The following is a 22,494-nucleotide window of genomic DNA, read 5'->3' as shown; positions in this document are numbered from 1 at the left end:
AAAGGATGGTCACTATGATACAGTAGAACAGGGGTAGGGAGCCCTGGTCATTGAAAGCCACTGTCATGCTTGTTTTTCATGTCTCCCTCAACCAACACACCTGATTCGATGAACAGGATCATTAAAAGGTTTCTCCAGAGCTTGCTGACGAGCTGATAGTTTGAGTCAGCTGTGTTGAACGAGGGGAAACTTGGAAAACAGGAAGGACAGTGGCTCTTGCAGCAGTCAAGTTGGATGTACTGTAATATATAGAAATTTATTTAACCCCAAGCGAACCAATCAGCGGCAAAATAAGGGGAACGTGTATTTTCTTCAAGAGTCATTTTACCGTATTTACAATATGTAAACAAGAACGAACACAAAATCAAATTACACATGCTCGTGTAATCATAACCAGCCCAACCTTAGTTTCTATTCAAGTATACACAATTTCAAACAGTCTGACCGGAATTTACGTTAACTTTGGAAAAACAGTTCAACAGACTTCACCCAGTACTGACATTCATAAGTATTTTAGGTCAAATAAATTGTAGACACATAAAAATGTGGTTTCATCAAAACGTACTATAAAACATAATAAATATTGTTCATGTATCTTCTTACAAAAACTTTTTACACTTAAATGTTGTAGATCTTTTTCATAAATCACATCATTTTCTTTACTTAGACCTATACAAAGTGGGATGAAAAAAGTAAAGCATGACTTGAAAAGGGACATGATTAGAAAAAAAAAAAAAAGATGCAAAACATCTGATGGGACCGTGATAATTGAGAACCAATTATTCATGGCTGTTTCAACATCTCACATGGTATGATGATTAGCAAATAAACATTTGAGAGCAGCAATGAAACATGTTAGTGTAACAAAATGATACTGCAGTTAGTTACAATCTTGTTCAGACAAGAAATGAAGTGGTAACATACCGATAACAAAACTACAGTATGGCAACATCGAGAATCACATTTGTTTTGTGTTAATTAACCAAATATTTTCATATGATGAATCTGCAAGAACATAAAAAAAAAAACTAACAAAAATGTCCTCCAAGCATTCGGGAATGGAAACCGAAATGTGAAAGCATTGATGTTCCAAGTGTGACACAGCAAGGGCCACATCCACCTTGGAATCACGTGGAGTGGCAATTATGTGACAGTTACCCCAGCACTCTCCTTGCTCTTGTCAATATATGTGGGAGAGTTGCTTTTTTCAGATATGGATGATGAGGAGGAGGAGGGTACAGCTGCTCCTGCTGGGGCAGTCAGAGTTTGTGCGACCGGGGAATTGTCTGTCGATTTGGCCAAAGTGTCTGTGTTGGGCTCAGTCTCTGGTTCTTGTTGTGAAGCTGAAGCTGTAGGCCCAAGAAAAATGCAACACATCAATAAAATGATCACTGTAAATACAGTTGTACTTGAAAGCTTACATCTAATAAGCGCACTGTATGTTGAGAAAAAGTTTAATGCCCATAAAATCCAAAATACTACTGGAATTGTTTTGATATTTTTATTGGTTAAAGTTGACATAAGTCGAGATGTGCATGTGAATTTTGATAATGATTCATTAAATTAGTGTGTCATTAAGTGACATTTAGCTTTTGTACATTTATGTTATGTTTTGGGTTTTGAATCAGACAGTAAACGATGATTATGAACTTTATTTTGTTGACGATTCAACACCTTAACTGGAAAGGAGATGTTGTTTCATGAGATGGGTTTTATTACCCGACTGCGTGCAGGACTTCATGTGTTCTGGCCAGTGGGCTTGCTGGCAGGGGTAATCACAGTAACTTGTGTTCCAACAACAATAGAAGATGGCCTCCTTCCTGCAGTTGGCGCACCACTGTTTTTTCTTCGTCTCATCCACAGCCTGCTGCTTTTCCAATTCCATCTGCTTTTTCACCTCCGCTACCAGCCTTTCTCTCTCCTGCTCCAGACTCTGCCTCATCTCTGCCATTGTCAGTTCTATGTGACGGTTGGATGACAACAAAGAAACAAACAAAAACATCTTCATTCTTTCCTAATTGAAAGCCGGTTTAAGGGCGAACTTTCCTTGAATGCAATCTTATAGTGTTTACTTTCATATGTTAACATTTAGTATGCATAACTATTGAAAAATAAAAAATACCGGCCATATCGACACATACCCAGATTGTGCTTCATTTCGGACAACTCTTGTTGATGCAACCACTGAAGTTTCTCGATCTCTATCCTCAGCCGTCGAATCTACGGAACAACAAAACCAGTTAACGGCAACTCTTGTGAGGTGTTACAAAGTGTAATCATGAAAACATTCACCTCTGCGATTGTATTTCCGGAAGTGCTTTTCGAAAGGTCATTGTAGATTTCAGTCATTGTTCCTTTTATTGAGTCCACAATCTGCAAAGGATTTGTAAGACCTTGTCAATGACTTTGAACAGTAAATGAAGAAATAAAGCTATCGTAAAATAGCAGACCAATTAAAGGCATCAAGCTTTTCACAATGTAGAAGTGCAGTTTATCTATGTTAAGGACTTACTTTGTTTGTGTATCTGGCTATATCTGCAGCTACATCTGCAGAAGCAATGGGAATTGGCAAGTCTCCTGACAAGTACAAAGATGAGCTACTTGACGCTGAAGTACTCTGAGGAGAGTCTTTTAATTGAACTAGATGGGTTCAAAAATAGATTATATTAAAATTAGATAATATTGACATCAATGTTAATGCGTGTAAATACCTTTGGCTGCTTGTCTGGTCTGGTAGCGGGTACTTGAAGAATTCTGCTGAGACTGACTTTGTGTCTGCACCTGTCCTTGTGACTGTGCAGTCGACTGCTCTGCCTGTTGCTGCTTCTGAACATGACCCTTCTGAGAGGAAGTCTGCAATTTGGTGGGATTCCAAACGACTGCTCGCTGCACAGCCTGGACTGTTTCTTTGGGCAAGAGGGGGCGCTGTTTCTTCACTGCCGGTGAAGTTGATGCAGCCGAGGTGGAGGGAGTGCTTGAAGTGGTGCTGGTAGCCGAGGCAGAACTGGACTGGCCGGATGGGACAGTGGGAACCGGGTTGAGAGCAGTTGAGGAAGGCTGCGAGCCATCTTTCAGGGTGGAAGCAGCCGACGCAACTGCTGCAGTGGAAGTTGTTACCTTACCTGGGAAAAAGAAAATATTGAGATGGGATTGAAATGTGATGATTATTTCCTCTCAAATAGCAAACGTGGGGAATCATTTATAAAATGCCTTACTCTCCAATTTGGCAGCGTTGGTCTCTTTGGGGGTTTTGGTAGAAGAGCTACCAGTGTCTTTTCTTGACCTCTTTGAGTCACGTGCTCCATGTTCATCTCCGAGGTCAATCACCAGCTCTCTTTCAGAATCTGAGTCTTGCTCTGCCACTGAGGTCGCATTAGATGTTCTCCCCTCCTCTGAGGCTTTAGGCTTGTCAGTGATGGGCTGAGCCTGAGTAACACGGGGCTTTTCTTGAAGGGTCTCATCTTGTCCATTGCTACCCTGCTTCTCTTTGATCTGGGTAGCAGTGGTGGATTTTTCCCCCATCCCTCCAACTGAGTCCTTATTCTCAGCTTCTGCATTTGCTCTGGGCCTCTTTCGATCCACTTTCACCTTTTCATCCTGTACAGAGCTCTTTGGCTTGTGTTCCTCGTCACTGGCATACTCGCTGTCACTCGAGTCAGATTTATCAGAGTCTTCTGTGTCACTATGATCCACACCTTTATATACATCTTCAGAGATTTCATCTATCCCTGCAAAAGAGGAAGAAGAGGTTAAACTTCAAATAAAAAATACAAAATCCATGGTTGCACAGTCTGCAATTGGCTGGCAACCAGTTCAGGGTGTACCGCGCCTACTGCCTGAAGCCAACTGGGATAGGCTCCGGCACCCCCCGACACTTGTGAGGAATAAGTGGTTTAGAAAATGGATGGTTGAATGGTTGCACAATTGACAATAATTATAGAAACAGAAACCACAGTTAAAGCAGTAAGGTCTTTTTTTTTTTTTTTTTTTTTTTTTTTGCTCCAAAGCAACCTTCCACAATTAAATATGTACCTGTAGACAGATAGCAGGATTCTGTAAACTAGCTCAGAGCTCGTTTATCTCCAAAATTAAAAAACATAAAATCAGGGTTCCTACAGGTTTCATCAAGTTAAATTGAAACTTTTTAAGACATTTAAAAAAAAACTTAATACCTATTACACAGCCGTATCGGTAAATAAGTTATTAAAAAAAAAAAAAAAAAAAAAACCTGCATGACCTCCAGCAAACTTTCATTGTATTTGAACCATAGATGGTAACAATTTTGTCCTGGGTCTCCGCTCTCTTTATTTAAGGCTAATTGATCTAAATGACAAATCACACTTCTGAGGAGAAATGGGACATGGGGAATTCACATCCATCCATCCATTTTCTTGACTGCTTATTCCTCACAAGGGTCGCGGGGGGAATTCACATACAGCATAAAATTTAAGACACATATCAAAATTCAAGACTTGTTAAGGTATTATTTCCAAATTCATAAATTCAATGCTTTCAAGACTTTTTAAAACCCCGCAGGAACCCTCTAAAATACATAGCTACTAGCACTACTTACTGTACGTATTGTAGTCTCTGTGATAGATATATGCATGTGCCTTTAAGAGGCAGGGCCTGGTGGGGTCGTGCATGACTTGAAAGTCTGCATACAAGTGACTGGGCGAGAGCTGTGGCCGAAAGTAACTTCAGTGTTAGTGCGCTTATTGTGTTTTACTGGTCTGCTGGCATTCAATAAACAAATGAAAAATTCATCAGGTGGCTCTCCTTCCCCACGTGAGGGCATTACAGTAAGGCAAGGCATGTTTAGTTGTAGATTACAATTCATACAAAAGGCAAATCAAAGTGCTTTTACGGCCACATGAAATTAAAAAGACACAGTAAGTGAGTACAGCAGGCAAGTATACTGCAAAAAACATTCATTCATTAAATTTCCAAATCACTTATCCTCACTAGGGTCATGGGTGTGCTGGAGCCTTTTACAGAACATTATCTTAAAAATCCTCACATAGCAGGAGAGTGAACGACGAACCGCAATACTTGTATAGCGGGTAAGCATTACACAATACATACGGGATGTATTCGATCTGTCAATTTATGCTGTAGTAAAATTTGGAAGCGGCCCGATTCTGATCTGAGGAAATCCAATTCCATGTTTTTTCTTCCTTGCGGAGCCAATATGCACACTGGAATTGTTCCACAGAATAATGAGTGTATGTACTGCTGTGTAATTAGAGCCAGAGACACTATTCTCCTCATTACAAGCCATTATGACATCCAAATTACTTGTGCAGATATTGCCATAAAGTTACTTACAAACTGCTTTAAAAAAAAAAAAAAAAAAAAATCATACAAGTCATAATCATGGGTTTTGTAATTACCCAGCTGAGCCTTGCAACTTTCAATAGTCTTGTCGAGGCTCCTGATGGGTCTCTTTGGTGTGGGGAGGGCTGCGGACCCCGATTGCTGCTGTTGTTGCTGCTGCTGCTGCACACTCTCGCTCAACTCTCTCAGGTCCATCTCAGCTTTCACTCGATCTGAACAGAAAATAGAAAAGTCTATCATTGCGTGGACTGGGTATATATGTGATATTGCGACAAAGGAATCATTTTGTGGCGCTGACCTAGGTTGAGATTGAGGATGCCACCTGTGGACGCTGGCCTCTCCTGCTTGGGGACCAAGCTAGGGTTGAGTGGCTTTGGGCTGCCTGTCAAGCTGCCTGCTGGAGCACCCTTTCCTGAGACAGGAGATGCTGCAATTACAACAAAACGTATGCTAGCAAGTTTGCTTTTCTGTGTATTTGACTAACATCTGTATTATGGAGTCAGGTAAGAGACACGAGCACTTACCGGTACAGTCCATGGATTCCTCTCCAGTGCTGTAGTGAAAGGCGGAATTTCTACTGGCCTTTTCTATATCTTGCTCCCCGTCGGACCCCGTGTGAACCGAAGAGTTTGTACTCATAGGGGACCGAGGCATGTCTGTCATGGAGACTCTCCGGTTCATACCACTGGGTGTGGAGCTCTTAGTAAGAACCATCTTTGGGGATGCCGTTAAATCAAAGTTAAAGCGCAGTTTATCAGGTTTCTCTGTTTTTACTGTACCAGCGCTAGGGTTGGAAGGGTCCAGCAGCATTTGAAGCTGATTGTTGGGCGTGTACGGAGTTCGAAATGGCGCATAGTTAAAAACTCCAAATTTCTTACGAATGTTTTCTACATAAACTTCCATTTCTTGCATGGCACTGTTGAAAATGCTCTTTGTCTTCTTGACGGAGAAAGGGATCTCTTTGGACATGAGGTAGCAGTTATTGATGGGGACCCAAGCTCTGCACAAAAAGTAAGGCAAATTTTAAAGGATACAATTAGATACAGCTTGACTATATTTTGCCGTGCCATGCTACAACGCAAGCAGTACACTAATCTCAGGAGTTTAGCTCACCTGTCATGTTGTCCAAAGAACCGTGCATCTACCTGCCCATCCTTTTCACGAAGAGCTTTTGCTGGCCAGAAAGGAAAACCTTTCAGCTTAGCCCACACCAGTGTATGAGGCTGACTCTGATAATTTCAAAGAATAACAATCAAAATCAAGATTAAACACACACATATTCCAAATCATGTCAATAACGTACGCATGGCTCACAGAACCAGTTGTCCCTTTTTTGGCAGGAAGACAGGTAGCACTCTGGGCATACTTCAATCTCATTCATCTAAAAAAAAAAAAAAAAAAAAGCAAAAGCATGATAAAGACAAACATTACATGTATTCACGAATTACAACAAACAAACAATTACCGTATTTTCCGCACTATAAGGCGCACCTAAAAGCCTTCAATTTTTTCAAAAGCTGACCATGCGCCTTATAATCCAGTGCGCCTTATATATGGATCAATATTGAGCCGCAACAGGTCTCGCTGTCAAGACGCTATCGGTGACCCTGCACGATCGGTGACGCGCATGCGCAGAAGATCCCGCCATCTTCGTTCACTAGCTAATACTAATATTTTACCTCAGAGAAAATTAAAAAAAACAGCTGTTTATTCATTTTGGGAGTGAATGGAGTTGTCAGAAAGCTGGTTTGTAATCTATTAATAAAGTTTGACTGACCTATCTGACTGTTTTGTTGACATTCCCTTTAGCGCAGCACCATCTAATGGATGCATAACGTAACCCCAGCCTCTACTGTAGCGCCTTATATATGAAAAAAGTTTGAAAATATGTCATACATTGAAGGTGCGCCTTATAATGAGGTGTGCCTTATAGTGCGGAAAATACGGTTTCAAACTGAAATGGATAATATTTATTTACCTCATGCTCACATATCTTGACAATGACTTTTGCTGTTGCTGTTAATTTGTGATTTCCTGGAATAAATTAAAAAGCGCAGATTGTGATTTTCCATTCTTACTTTGCAAACAAGTTTGTTGCGTGAACATGTCAGTGGTCTACCTCCATTATAAATGATGCAATTGTGTAAGATCCACTTCATATCAGCCAGAAAGGCTTCAGTGCAGCCATACATTTTCTTCTTGATATTCTGTTTTGAAACAGGGGTTGAATGTGTCAATATTCTATGAAGGGTGATAGCGTCTTATCTGAAAATTGAAAAACATATTAATACTACCTTCTCTAAAGTAGACAAATCCATGGGGTGAAAAATGTACTCAGCATAGTCAGGATGCTGTTCCAAGGACACAGGCTTCTGAAAGGGCTCTGTCTGCTCAGTATGAACAAATAAAGGAAGCATGGATGTATCAGAAAGAGTTTGTGTCTGTTAATTCAAGCTTATATTTCCTGCAGTTGCAACAATATGTCAACTCTATGGACTTACCCCAGGCTGCTTAATCTTTTGGAGTGCAAATTTGAGTAAGTAAGAGAGTTGGTCTATATTCAGCATGGTCATTGCTTTGCTTTGTGTTTCAATGCATTCAGCAACTGTTATTTTCTGCAACAACAACAACAAATGTTTTATGAATGGCAAATTAACAAGCGAGGACTGACTTCAGCAATAGTTGGTTGAACATTTATTCACACGTCACATTTTCTAAAATTTGATTGCTGTACAAAATGACAAATGTTCAAAGTGAGATGATCATTGAAAGGCTGCTCCGTGCATTTCCCCCCAAAAAATGAGAGTTGTAAGATTAGATGCAACAAATGAAAGCAATTTACTGAAGCCTCTTCTACACCACAACAGAGAGCCCGTCACCCAGGGCTAGCACCAATTATATTTCTTCCACTGGCTTCAATATTAGAATTGCAACAATCCAATACTTACAGAGATATTAGCAATTTTGTATTTATGATGTGGATTTTTTTTTTTTTTGCGTTTTACACAGACACGCACGCGCACACGCACACACAGGCACAGGCACGCAGACGACACACTAGGGCTGAGCCAGTAATCAACCAATAACCAGTAATCAAAATTGAATCATGATTTTGAGTTTAGATTCTCACGATACTAAAAACATTTCAATCAAAGAAAAATGATTAATGTGTAATGTGCTTGCAAGTTCCTGCATTGTGAATGCACCATATTGCTTGTGCAGGACGCGTGTGACGAATGTTATTCTGCCCTCCCAGAGCATGATTTAAACTGTTTAATGACAGCCCAGTTGGAGTTAAACTACTACTACAACTATAAAATACAAGAAATAGGCCTACTAGGCACTAACTAGTACTAGCTGTTAATGTAAAATCCCATTGACTAATCAGCCCAATTGAAAATCAGCATTGACTTGTGGGAGTAATTTTCCATCAAATAACAAATATTCACACATAAACGCTACAATAAGACATACACATGAATAATTAACAATAATCAAAGGGATATATTTCTAATCTGTGAAAAACATGTTACTCCATGCATTCACTGCTCCACACTGCCCCTAATAGGCCAAGGCGCACACAGCAGGAACAGCAAATATGTACCGGTATTTTTTATATTATTTACTTTGTTCCTTGTTCATTTTTTTGTTCTTTCAAGTATTATATTTTAAGTCGGGGTTGGTGATTGAATAAATATTAAGTTTTTAAATGAATGCATGCATGGTGTCTATTAATTATGATTTCAATATCAATCAAAAACATTTGTGATTCTAATTTTTTTCATAACCACACAGCCCGAATAAACGCACGCACACATGCACACACACGTATCCACTGAGATACCTCACACTCGGGACAGAACCAGTCGCCCTCAGGCTCAGCTGGTAGTTTGAGGCACTTGGCGTGGTACACCCTGGGGCAGAGCTCACAGCAGAGCACCTGGCCCTCGCGGTGGCACAGCCAGCAGTAGAAGTCATTCCTGCCGTCCTGCGGTACAACATCAACAGGGTCTGTGGTGAGTGCTGGCTGCTTCATATAGTAAAAGGGACCATGTCTTAGCTCTGACTGAAATGCAGGCAAGAGAAAAAGGGGGCAAGTTTCAAAAAACACGCAGGAACACAAAAAAAGGTGCAGTGCAACACAAATAAGGCAACAACACAGTGGGGTAGGCCAGGTAAGCAAGGACAGAAAATAAACTCAAGAAGCTAATCTCTATATCCGATCATGTGACAATTTCAACTGCGGATCAAACACAACTGGTTTAACAAGTTTAGGGACTGAGTTCTGTGAAAATGGTGATTCAGTAAGTCATGATCTGACTGACTGAATCTGCTAGATGAAGGCTACAAATTGTTTTGAAAGAATCATTTTTTATTTTTTTTTAAACAAACTTGCTTCACGCAAACATTGTCATGTTAGGTTCCCTATTTATCCACATGTATCCACATGTAGTGTTCAGATGTCAATGCTTAGATCATAGCAAGATCGAGCATGCAGAAAAGAGTCCACTTCTTAGTCGTGATTGAACCAAAGTTGTCACATGTCAAAAAGCCTTAAAAACCACCAAGTGCGATTTGTATCTACTGTATAAGTAGAAATTTACTTCGCATTGACCATACATTCTTCAAGCTACTTTCAAATCTTTTTCACAACAGGTTCTAGAAGCACATTGTGTCCAAGTTTCAGCTTGCAATTTAAGTAACATTCAAAACCTCCAACTCATTACATACAGTTCATTTTGTGCAACACATAAAAAAAAGGGAATGTATTCAGTTTGCGGGATGAAGTACATTATCTTTCAATTGGATGGCAAAAGCACCAAATAGTGCTTGGTTTAAAAATTAAGTTATTAGTGCCAAACTCTGGTGGTTCAAGGACACAAGTGCAGTCAAACCTTCGAATTTCACCCCCAACAACATTGGTTCCCATTACCTGGTCTTTGTTAGAGTTCATGGCCCCAGGCTTCTTCTTTTTTTTGAGTGGACTGGAGGAAGTGTCAGACGGAGAGTGTCCATTGGACGAGTGGGTGGGACTGGACACCTTCCTCTTCTGGGGTGCCAAAGAACGTTCAGCTGACCCCGGTGGATCAGGGGCTACATACAGACGCACAAACAGGTCATCGTACAGAACTCATGCCACGCTGAAGGGCTGGGGTACCAATAAAACTTAACTTTACTTCTTTACAAACACAGACTGATTAAAACAATCAAGATAACACTGACAACATTATAATTAGCGCGGAAGTGTGCATTTTGTGTGACGGCATTATGATCATCACTGTGAAGCAACACTTAGGTATGTGCATTTGAGGAAACTGCGACATTAATGTATTTAGCAGAGGTGGGCAGTCCGTCGGGAGTGGCCCCTATTTATCTGACGAATAACAAGAAACTAAAAAAAAAAAAAATGGCGGACAAAGCAACGGCAGACGTGGCTTTTCATTCGTCAGTCAGTGTAATCGTCACGGGTACCAACGTACCACTCACAGATGGACGGACGCCTGTTTTGCTAATGACTGAAGGAAGCACACTTTGCGTTTCTCTCGTGTGTTTATTTGTGTGTGTTGCTTAAGAGGACTGCATTGAATATACTGTAAACGTGTGAGAGTGACTACTCCTGTGTTCAAGAAAGGATATCTGCTGAGACTTGTTGCCTTGCAGGCTATGATTGGCTAAGGAGGCAGAACGAGCCAAATGGGGTACAGCAGTGGCCGGAAACGGCGCTGACGTATGAAACCCGGAAGTCGGAAATACCCCATTTCCGAAATCTACCCCATTTGTAAAGATGACGTCACTTCACTTTGCCATTCTCAACAACACAAATCTGCAATATTTGAGTCTAATATTTTATTTATGTATATTTATTGGTTGTGGGATTCTGTTAAGGGCGGCTCGGTGGATGACTGGTTAGCACGTCCGCCTCCCAGTTCTGAGGACTCCGGTTCGAGTCCAGGCTCCGGCCTTCCTGGGTGGAGTTTGCATGTTCTCCCCGTGCCCGTGTGGGTCTTCTCCGGGTACTCCGGTCTCCTCTCACATTCCAAAGACATGCATGGCAGGTTAATTGGGTGCTCCGAATTGTCTCTAGGTGTGTTTGTGAGTGTGGATGGTTGTTTGTCTCTGTGTGCTCTGCGATTGGCTGGCAACCTGTCCAGGGTGTCCCCCGCCTACGTCCCAGAGTCAGCTGAGATAGGCGCCAGCACCCCCCATGACCCTTGTGAGGAATAAGCGGTCAAGAAAATGGATGGATTCTGTTAAATCTGGGTGAAATTATTTCAATAATATTCTGTAAACAATTACTTCCGGTTTAGATTCCACAATTACTTCCTGTTTGGGTACGTACATATGTTAGTTAGAGAGATATAGAGATAGAGAGATAGAGGGAGAGCAACGGTGTCTACCACTACTGGGTTACAAGGTGCAAACAGTTATAGTTTGTTTATTAAATGTTTGAGTCAAGGAGATGATTGTAAATATCCAACCAGCTAAATTCAAAATGTAATGTTTATATTTATCTTTTATTATTGCTGTTTAGTTCTGTTTCACTGTCTGCTGCTGATGTTTTTGTAGTCTTCCTGCTCCCTGTATTTTGGACATCTGCATATCAAGGTGGTTTTGGTGCACAATTAAATGTGATACGTCATGTATACAGATAATCAAATACAAGCACTACAATAAATGGGAAATAAACGCTTCGACATGTCACTTACCTTTGGATCGTACAGATGCATCCATCCCTTCTACCACATCCGGCTCTGTCTTTATCTCTTCCTCAGCCAGACTAAAGAGAACCAAGCAAACAGCCAGGGACAAAAAGAAACAGAAACACAAAGTCAGTAAGGGTGTAGAAAAAACATGGTGGCATTAACAGTAAACAAGTGGAACACCACCTAAGGCACCCACGTCCCAGAGGATCTGTCAACAGAGACTCGGCGGGGTTCCATTGTTATACATTCATTAAATTTCAAAATCTACGAGAGTATATGGCCCAAATTCAAATCCTTTCCCAGCCATCGGTCACAAAACAGATGAAATTTGTTCTTCGTGTGGAGACAGAATGGTAACAGTCACCATGGCAACCTTCTTGTCTGCTAAGCACTAGTCCACATTCAGAAAGATAAACATGGCTTTCACATGGAATTTTCAGAAGACATTAATTTACAGCATTCAGCACGACTAATTGGAAATTGTTTTGTTAGCAGTAGATTCCTTACTTGCAAGCTGGACAAAAATACTCCACTAAACATTTGAAGCCCCTGAAGGACCAATCATTGGACCCATTTGTATGTGCAAACAGCAAGGGATCTGTTTACAAGTGTGTCTGGCTGTATATTTGTGGCACAATTTTAAATCCAACATTTTTAAACAGAGGAATACACATGCCACATTTGACATACAGTAGGCTACATTGAAAGTTGGCTTTCCAAATCAACTAGCAGGGGACCCACTTGACTAGTCCAGAGACAGTTCGGTGCAGTTCAGATAACTAGTGAGCATGATGAATTTCAGGTCACAATCCAACTATGTAGCACAGTGGTGTCAAACATAAGGCCCGCGGGCCGGATCAGGCCTGCGCGATGATTTTGTAAAGTTAAAAAAACAAAAAAATTATGGTTTTTGAACGTGAAAACGTGTTGTTGTTTTTTTTTTTTTAAGTTACGGTTTGTTTAATTATTATTGTTATTTTTAATCATAGACCGACAAACGTGTTAAATACGACACAAATTCAATTACTGGTAACACAAATAGATATGACAAGGATTAGCGTCCTAAAATGTCATTAACTGCGCCACGCAATGCATTCTGGGAACAATATATATATATATATATATATGCAAAACAGGTAGATTTAACACATCCAGGACTCAATGTTGCCGCGTTCCATTTGCATTTGTATTATTTTTTGGAACAATATGATTACAGTTGAGCTCCGTAATTTAGGGCGGGTACACAAATAGCGAAAATCTGCGTATAATTGACGGCAATCGTTTTTAAGTTATACACCGTTATTTTACAGATGCGGCCCACTTGGTAATATATTTTCCTCCATGCGGCCCTGAGCTAACATGAGTTTGACACACCTGATGTAGCACATTTCCAAGTTTTTGTTTTTTTACTTCTTTCATCTGAAAAGAAGGAATGTTCCTCTTGTTCCCTTGTCCAACCAGCAGTATCTGTTCATCTCATAGGTTTACTGCATCGGAATCAATCAATGATTCTACCACACATTAAACGCACACTATTCCTTCATCCAAGGTAGTAATTTACCATTGTCAATACTGCTCTTAATACCAGCTTTTATTCAAGCATAAATTCTAACTCTGCTTATAAACTTTTTAAAAGAAACTTGAATTGGATCCTATAGGTCTGACATGGGTTGAGCAGAGTTCCTTTCATACTGTGGCATATGGGTATCTGGTTTCATCCCACCAACAGTCACACACTCGTGCATGCACACACCCCAACCCCTCCAGGGCCTTCCTCTTCCGGACTAAGTGAACAAACGAGGCCCACATGAAAATAAGAAAAATGCTAGCAGAGTCCTGCTGCTACATGCACCGAAGCACTGAAAAAGAGAGAGCCTTTGCCTTGCAGAGTTGCTCGACAAAAGGCCTGTGACCCCGACACACACACATCATAGCCATGAAAAGACATTCCTGAAGCAAACAGGAATTTAGGATGTAAAAATGTGTGGTGATCCAAAGAGCATTCTCAGATCAGCAGCAATGATCCCTCACACGAGCAGGTAAATAAATCCTCAGCTGATTCTGGCATATATTCCACACAGTCGCACGTTCAAAAACACACAGAATTCCTCTGTGCAAGTCGTACCTGACGGATAAAACGGAAACAACCCTGACTCAGTGCCTTTATATTCCACTCCTGTGAGAGACGAGCAAGGTTCTCTCGTCACAGAAAATGGAGGCCACAGCTTGCTCCCCTCCCCCCTTCTCCCCCATCCCCCACTCCCAGGCTCAGACTCAGACACGGGCACATCCATGCAGAAGGACCAAAGAGAGCTGTCGAGATTGCAATCCGACATACAAAAAAAAATCTCTAAAATATATAACAGGTTCAATTGTTAGGATACACACTAAATACACAGACAAAAGAACAATTGGCAGAATGCCTTTTACACAAATATCCCCCATATAGGCTTTTTCTTGCTGCAGTCTCAACTATTACTCCAAACGGGAAAAAAAATAAAAATAAAAAATAAGCAGGCAGGCCCTCAGACCGAGCCCTAAAACTCAAAACAAAATCATTAGAAATAAAACAAGCACGTGACTGAAGAGGTAGTTTCTCAAAAGAGCAGGTTACTCCAGAACGAGGCACACAGAAAGCACATGGGATTTCTACAATTCACGTAATCTCAACCACCCTGCGCCGCAAAGCCCCTGGAATATTATCAGGTTTGTATCATGGAACCTCCTGAAACAAATGTCACCGGCTTTGTCAAGACAAACAACATGCAGGTGAATGAAGCAAGGTATGTATTTAACATATGCAAAAGAAAAGAATCATTTTACAATGCAGCCGTTTTTAAACTATCTGCTTTTCCTAATCAAAATGCAAGTCTTTTTAGCGTTGCAGCGTCAAAACATGGCCGCATTAGCAAATAAGCTCCGAGTGTTCTGAATAAAAGAACAGAATTGACCTGGATTTTATATAAGGCTGAATTAAAGATGGCTGTGGAATTTTCCAGAAGGGCCTTCTCGCTGCTGCTCTCCCTCTGCTTGTCAATCTTTAACCTCTGCCGCATTTGCAATTGGCTGGAGGGCCAACAGGGTGGAACATTATTGGTCAGCTGAGTTATGCCACACGGATCACAGTGTGCTGGCTCCCCTCTTCAAAAGCTTTTTTTTTTTTTTTTGCTGCAATGCAGAGATTTCCACCCCCCCCCCACCCCACCCCCGCCCCCCTCACGCAAGACAGTTCATTTCCCTTCAATGTACCTTGTCCTTCTTGATTATGACAGTATAAACCAGAGTGGACTTTAATAGGCCCTTTGGGAGATGTGTGGATCAAAAATATCCCTCAGTGGCTTTGCTATTCAACTTCTGCATGTGGAAAATAGGTGCAAAAGCTTGGTTGGGAACAACATGACGTAACGTACTTCATACATTTAAGTTAGTGCAACATTAGGACAACAGCTGCTTTCAAGATTGTATGGTATTTCACACCTATACCAGTAGGTCTTGGCATTACAAGGAAAAATAGACTTTGTTGAGCTAATTAACTCATTCACTGCCAATGACAACTATAGACGTCAAAAATCCAAGCAAACAGCCAGTGTTAATTTTGAGAGAAAAAAAAAAAAAAAAATTTAAAATTTAAATTTTAATAATAATAAAAAAAAAAAGAAATTTGAATTTAGTTTTAGTTATAGTCTTCTGACTAAATTTAATTAAAGCCTTAGTCATAACTCAGTCACCTGATTGTATTTTAGTTTGAATCCAATTTTAGTCAACAAAAATAAAGAGCAATTTTAGTCGACTAAAATTGGCTTTTGGAGGCCGAGACCCAGTATGTGGTCTCAGTAAGACCAAGACAGATCACAAGAACGTCAACGCCCGTGTTGTAGGGTAACAGGAATCCATTCTACGCACGATGGTAGCACTTAGCAATGAAATTGTTGTCATCGTTGTTATTCATAACAACAATGATTAATAACTATGAATGAAAACAATGAAAAACTAAAACTAAATTCAAATTTCTTGTCAAAATTTGCACTGGCTGTTTGCTTGGATTTTTGACGTCTATAGTCGTCATTGGCAGTGAATGAGTTAAATACAATGAATCCTCTGCCTACTACTCATAGCCAATGTCAAAAACAGTACAGTATAGCGTTTTACCATGTCTTTCTAGTGTGGGGGGGAGACATGACACCTCCTGGAATTTATCAATGACAATAAATTAATTAGTATCAGCAGGGTGGTATCAGCAATGTTTTACTTGACCTTAATAACCCCCAAATATATTCCAGGAAACTAAACCTACATTCAAGATGTTTGACTGTCAGGTCATCTTTATGAGGAGTACAACCGTAGCTGAGAAGAGATCCCTGAGCACAAAATGGCCACTGTGCGAGGATAAGGGAGAGGAAGTAGCAGTTTCACAATAGTGCAGTGTAGCCGGCGTTGCCTTGGAATGTAAACGCAAGGCCTGTACTTGTAAATCAGCGTCTTTATCTTACTTTTGAAGTTTAGAGAGGAATAACTGAAAGAAAATCCACCTCCAACTTAAAATGTACTTCGTAAGGGGTCAGTTCACATAAATGGAGCGTGGAATGGCATCCAATAAGTTTTCTTTTGTCGCCAAAATGTGTACTTTACATGCCAACTGATGTGGTACACATATAATACTTGCAGTTATGTAATATTTCTCTCTTTTTTTTTAAATGTACTTTTCATCCACTGTAAGCAACTTCTCCCCAGAGTGTCTATTCCCTGGCCTGGCATGACGCAGAGGAAAACAACACAGAGCCAATCTACTTACAAAGGGTATATAACAACCCCTCCCCTCCTACTCCTCCCCCCAAACCCATCCCCCATTCTATCTCTGCCAGGCTACAATAGAAGGGAAGGAGACGTGGGTGCCATTTTAAAATCTAATACTTCTCAAAAAAAAAAAAAAAAAAAAAGGATTTGCCATGGTCCACTTTTCCTCCTCTATGGCAGCCTGCATGTCAGGGGCACCCATGTGACCCTGAGACACAAGCTAGAGAGCAAGGGTGAGAGTCGTTACCCAACCCCCCACCCTCAGCATAGTGAAACACAGAGGCCTGGCGAGGCCTCCAATCCGCCCCAGCTCCTCCTCCTCCTCCTCCTGCACACGAAACTGATTTCAATGTGTGCACATTCGTCATGAAACCAACAGTCACCACAACAACGAGAAGGAAGCCATGCTGTAACGAGAGAGTTGAGCTAGAATATAAAGACAGAGCTTACCTCTGTGGATGCATGGCTGCCTGACACACTGTTATGTCAACACTTAAAAAACATGGAGGACACTCTCAGCCCTCAGCCGTGGAAGGCTCCGCTCTTCAGGCAAGGCGATCAGGCCCCAGTGTTGTTAGCCAGATCCTGACTGGTTGCCCTCCACGCAGGCAAGATGATACGCAGCATCTGATTGGCCGAAACGTTTCCTGAGTAATTATCTTTGTTCAGAGCAGGCAGGGGCAGCTCTGTGAGTGTCAGACACAGAGAAAGAAAAATAAGCAGACTACTAGGCCTAAAAAACAATGTAACATGACTAATATGAACATGTTTGACATACAAACCACACGTAAGCAGTTTCCAAGAGTAGATTGTAGTCAAAGTTGTCTTCTCTTTTGCCCGAGGAGGAAGAAATGAGGCAAGACAAGAGAAGCATGACACTGCAGCTACTCTGAACAAGCCCGATTTTTTTATTTTTTTTAAATGGAGAGGGCCTTTGTTTAAACTCCTCCCTCCCTTCTGGCCATTTTCAATGAGCTGACAGGCTGGGGCTCTTCACCTATGACAAAAATACAGTCAAAAATAATACTGTTACACAACACACACAAAAAGTAGTTTTATAGTTTTTTTTTTTTTTTTTTTTTTTTTTTTTTACAAAGAGTACTAAAAATGAATGTTTATGATTTGCTTTTCATTGCTTCACACTAAAATAGTAATATTGTGGCCTAATGACAAAATTAACAGTGTCAATCAACCCTTGCTATTCGTTGTAGATCATGACGCCATATGATTGATGCCAATTGCAATTTTCCCAAAACAAAAAAATATTTCAAGAAACACTGTACAGGTACATAAATCATTCAATATACTTTCTCCATGAAAAATAGGGAGGGAGAGGGACAAAAATATTAAATTGGGCGGCATGGCTCAGGAGGTAGAGTGGTCGTCTCTCAACCTGAAGTTATGGGTTCAATCCTCAACCCTTGTGACCATGTTGAAGTGTCCTTGAGCAAGACACTGAACCCTGAGTTGCTCCTGAAGCTGTCTCATCAGCAGGTAAAATGAGGAGACCGTGTAAAAGTGCTTAGAGTATTTCCGATTTTTTTTTTTGCACAAATGGGAAAAGGAAAAAAAACAGATAACATGCGATTTGAATGTTTCATTCAATTAGGATATTTTCATCTGCCACAGGGTGCCTAAACCGGAAGAAAATTTGAACCATGACCTGACTCATGGGACTTATTGAGCCTTTTTCATGAGTGCTGAATTTTGAAGTGATTTTCATGCAGTTTGTTTTGCAAACATCAGACATGAGGCTACGAATGATACAAAAAAAAAAAAAAAAAGGGCGTTGAAAATGTTTCTTACTTTATTATTATTTTTTTAACTTACTTTCAAGGAAAGTGTGTTAACTTGAAAAACAGTCTCCAGTTAGATGCACGCCACCCACATGTACTGTGTGTGTATGGCAAAAACGTATATTTAGTCAGCCAATTGTGCAAATTCTCCCACTTAAAATGAGGACAGAGGTCTGTAATTTTCATCATAGGTGCACTTCCAATATGAGTCACAGACTCTAAAATAAATATAAATATCCTGGAATTCACATTGTACAATTTTTAAATAATTTATTTTTAAATCGTGGTGGGAAAATTGGTATTTCGTCAATAAACAAGTTCAACCCAATATGTGTAGTATAAACTTTGTTGGCAATGACAAGGGTCAAATGTTTATTGTAGGTCTTCACCAGATTTGCATACACTGTAGCTGATATTTTTGACCCATTCCTCCATGCAGATCTCCTCAAGAGAGTGATGTTTTGGGTCTGGACGTAGCCTGATGACACGGGACTTTCAACTCCTTTCACAGATTATCTATTGATTTGATGTTGTGAGACTCGCTAGGCCACTCCAGGACTTTGAAATGCATCTTATGGAGCCACTTCTTTGTCGCCCGCGGGTGAAATCTTCCATATACAGTACTCTTTAACAAACTTCAGACAGGCCATGACATGAACTGGCTTAAGCAGGGGGACATGTCTGGCACTGCAGGATTTGATTCTCTGTCGGCGTAGTGTTTTACTGAACCTTTGTTACTTTGGTCACAGCTTTTGGCAGGTCATTCACCAGGCCCCCCCGAGTAGTTCTGGGATTTTCGCTCTCCATTCTGATGTTTCCCCCCCCCCACCACCACCACAGGAAGAGAGCTTGCGTGGAGCCCCAACCAGAACCTTGGTTGTATGTCTCTTACTAAATAGTTATTTTCCACCATAATTTATAAATAAATTATTTAAAATCCTACATATGTGATTTTCAAAATTTCGTTTCACATTCTGTCTCTCACATCGAAGTGTACTTATAATGCAAATTACAGACCTCTGTCATCATTTGAAGGGGAAGAACTATCCCAATCGGTTGCTGACTAAATACTTTTTGGCCCATTGTATAGTGTATACATGACATAGTATCCAATATCTTAAGTATATAATAATTATTCATATAAATACAACAATACATTTTTCAAAAGGTAGCATATTATTGAAAAGGAAAGTCGGATTTATTGATTTATTCATTTCCAATTTCAAATGACACTGTTAAATGGCACTAAAATGTATAGCACAATTTTACCCATCTTTTAACAAGTGCTGCCACTTGTAAAATGATGTTGATTTTGAAATGTGGTCAGTCAGAATCTCATAAAGGTGGAAACAGTCAATGACAACAACATTAAAAGGTCAATACAATATTGTGTCTCTTCAATATAGGAGGATCCAGCTCCCCCAGAAAAAAAAATCTCCTCAGTGACTATTACCACCTCACAGCCGAGACTTTGAAGCCGTGTGAGACAATAAAATTAACCATGTGTCCAGTATCATAACTGCATGTCTGATGTCTCTAACAAACCAAACCGTGTCAAAATCGGCAAAGAATTAAATGAGTCATGATTGATTGGAGCCAAACAACTCAACCTCAATGCAAGTCAATGCAAGGGATTCCTACCGGTTAAAGATGGCATGGCTCCCTTGTGGTTATTTACCGGTATCTCTACAGGAAGGACAAGATGGGACAGTCGAAAATTATGTGTGATGTCAGAAAATGATTTCCACCAAAATTCAAGTGGACATCTACACTGATGTCCACCTCAACCGCTGAAATGATCTGAATGCTTTCCTCGTTCCAATATTTTGAATTTTATAACCATTAAGCGGTTTTCTCATTAACTTTAAGTATAGGGACGAACATCAAGAAAAAACACTTATATCATGTTATTTCATCTATTAATGGCTGTATTTTGAGTTGGTTTTTTTTTGAGAGAACAATAAATTTACACTGTTATATAAGAAATCACTGACTACTTTTCATTGCGTCAAAGTGTTATTTCTTCAGTGTTGTTCAATGAAAAGATAGAATTAAATATCTGCAGAAATCTGAGGGGCATCGTCACTTTGTGAGATACTGTAGTCATTCATTTTCTTTTTCCCATTTGAGTCTGTAATTTTGAAGCCTTTTTAAATGCGTTTATGGGGTGAATAACATCGCTGGGACAACACAATGATCAGTTGTTTAACACTACTGTGCCTCACAGCGCTGAAGTTCAGGTTTCAAACTGTGTGGGGTTTGCATGTTATCCCCATGCTTGCATCCTCTCACATTCTAGAAATATGCTTTTTAGATTAATGTAAGATTCTAAATTGTTCAAAAGCATACTTGGGCTTAATTTCAGCTCAAACATGATGCTAGTGAGGATAAGCAGTAGCCTATAGAAAATAGATATATGATATTGTGCGCTGAGACAGTTTCTCTTTGCTGCTGTAAAACTGGAATTTTCACACAAATAATTTAATAAAGAAGCCTTACATTACATACTAATAAGAATAATCAGTTTTAGTTTCTTTGCATAAAAATACCTTGTGGCATATACATAAAATATAGAATGCAAGTAATTTGAATGGATAGCACATAAGTATTACAGAAGTGAATGGCAGTCAAATTCAGAAACTAGCAAAAAAAAAGGGGCTCACTAACAAACATGCAATCAAGAGTCTCAGTCTTACAATACTCCTATCTACATCTACTTGTAATATGCCACGATTAATACAATATGAAAAAGGCAAAAACATGACATGAAGAGCAAGGATTAAACACAAAATGGATTAAGAGCGGTAACGATAACAATGTAAATGTCTTCTCTAAAACTAAACAAAGTCAATGAAACATAATCGTCTTACGGTGAGCTCAAGAAGTACTTGAACTGGACGCGCTTTCCCAGGTCGATCGCACACTGACACCTAGCAACCAAAACAAAAAGGACAATGTGAGGCTAGTTCAACTCAAGAGCTATTACACAGCTCAGCTTTAAAACATTTCCAATGCATAGCAATGAAATACCTATAATGCTGCATGGGGATTTAAACTTACAAAAAGGACGCATGGGCTGAGAAATAATTACCTGAGTGCAGCCATCCGCCCCTCCGTTGTCTACCAGACTGTTGATGTCTTGCGATCCAGAAAATAGATTGGCTGATAAATAGACGAGACGCTGCTTCTTACTGTCAAATTGTTTTGTTGACAAAACACAATGGAGATATTCGGAACCAACCAAGAAACTAGCCAAAATTTAAAAAGAGAAGAAAAAAAGAAAAAAGAAAACATATACATGAATTAAAAAAAATAAAAAATACCAACAGGTAAGGTGGCTGTGGCTTTCTTGGTGGTGCTGATGGTAGACTTCAAGCTTTGACGCAGCCACAGCACCCCCAGCTGGTGGGGCCACTTCCATAACATGCATCGATGGGTCATTTTTCTCATGACTCCAGACATCCATACCATCCATTTTCTTAGCCGCTTTTCCATAAATGTTTCTTTTATCGGAAAACCCGAAGGGCACTATAAAGACTGACCAAGTAAATTATCCCAATTATTTAATTATTTACATAATTTAACCTAAATGTAAATTAAAGCGATAGCTATTATTATTATTATTATTATTATTATTATTATTATTATTATTATTATTATTATTATCATCATCATCAATTATTTATTTATTTATTTATTTATTTATTTATTAAGATGCTCAGTTTTTGTACAGCTCTTGGATGTCATTAGACTGTAAGTTTGTTAAATTGACAACTGACAAAATACATTATATTTGACATGGTATGTTCAGTTATGTGGCGATGTGTAAATCGTCCTGACATTTGCACATCGCAACCAGCACT

The 22,494-nt window shown here is 39.9% G+C and overlaps 1 protein-coding gene across 2 annotated transcripts; it reads right to left on the bottom strand.

The window, feature by feature from the left end:
* Positions 1 to 379: 379 nt before the first annotated feature.
* On the bottom strand, positions 380 to 21,985 carry LOC144013607 (MYND-type zinc finger-containing chromatin reader ZMYND8-like). Of its 2 annotated transcripts, none has more exons than XM_077512685.1 (23): positions 21,723 to 21,985; positions 21,502 to 21,561; positions 17,614 to 17,832; positions 17,286 to 17,521; positions 12,045 to 12,115; positions 10,271 to 10,431; positions 9,182 to 9,403; positions 7,839 to 7,952; positions 7,632 to 7,724; positions 7,457 to 7,544; positions 7,316 to 7,371; positions 6,641 to 6,718; positions 6,451 to 6,566; positions 5,862 to 6,337; positions 5,636 to 5,764; positions 5,394 to 5,549; positions 3,216 to 3,728; positions 2,712 to 3,122; positions 2,513 to 2,640; positions 2,293 to 2,373; positions 2,142 to 2,220; positions 1,720 to 1,959; positions 380 to 1,349 (listed from the first exon to the last, which is right to left on the bottom strand). In XM_077512685.1, the coding sequence occupies exons 4-23, from the start codon at positions 17,297 to 17,299 to the stop codon at positions 1,144 to 1,146; spliced, it is 3,432 nt and encodes a 1,143-aa protein (XP_077368811.1). In that variant the 5' UTR covers positions 17,300 to 17,521; positions 17,614 to 17,832; positions 21,502 to 21,561; positions 21,723 to 21,985; the 3' UTR covers positions 380 to 1,143. The 2 variants fall into 2 exon arrangements, with proteins under 2 accessions (XP_077368811.1, XP_077368812.1); XM_077512686.1 differs by having other exon boundaries at positions 9,182 to 9,325.
* Positions 21,986 to 22,494: the final 509 nt, after the last annotated feature.

The sequence above is a fragment of the Festucalex cinctus genome, chromosome 2 (assembly GCF_051991245.1).
Source record: "Festucalex cinctus isolate MCC-2025b chromosome 2, RoL_Fcin_1.0, whole genome shotgun sequence".
Lineage (NCBI taxonomy): Eukaryota > Metazoa > Chordata > Actinopteri > Syngnathiformes > Syngnathidae > Festucalex > Festucalex cinctus.
This window is presented reverse-complemented; position numbering and strand designations above follow the sequence as displayed.

Bases quoted from the DNA above. Each gene is read 5' to 3' on its own strand.
- LOC144013607 (XM_077512685.1), bottom strand. The intron at 6,719-7,315 runs GTAAATAAATAT...TTTTTTTTTTAG, and splicing joins TCAAGATATGTGAGCATGAG to ATGAATGAGATTGAAGTATG. The intron at 6,338-6,450 runs GTGAGCTAAACT...CTTTTTGTGCAG, and splicing joins TTCTTTGGACAACATGACAG to AGCTTGGGTCCCCATCAATA.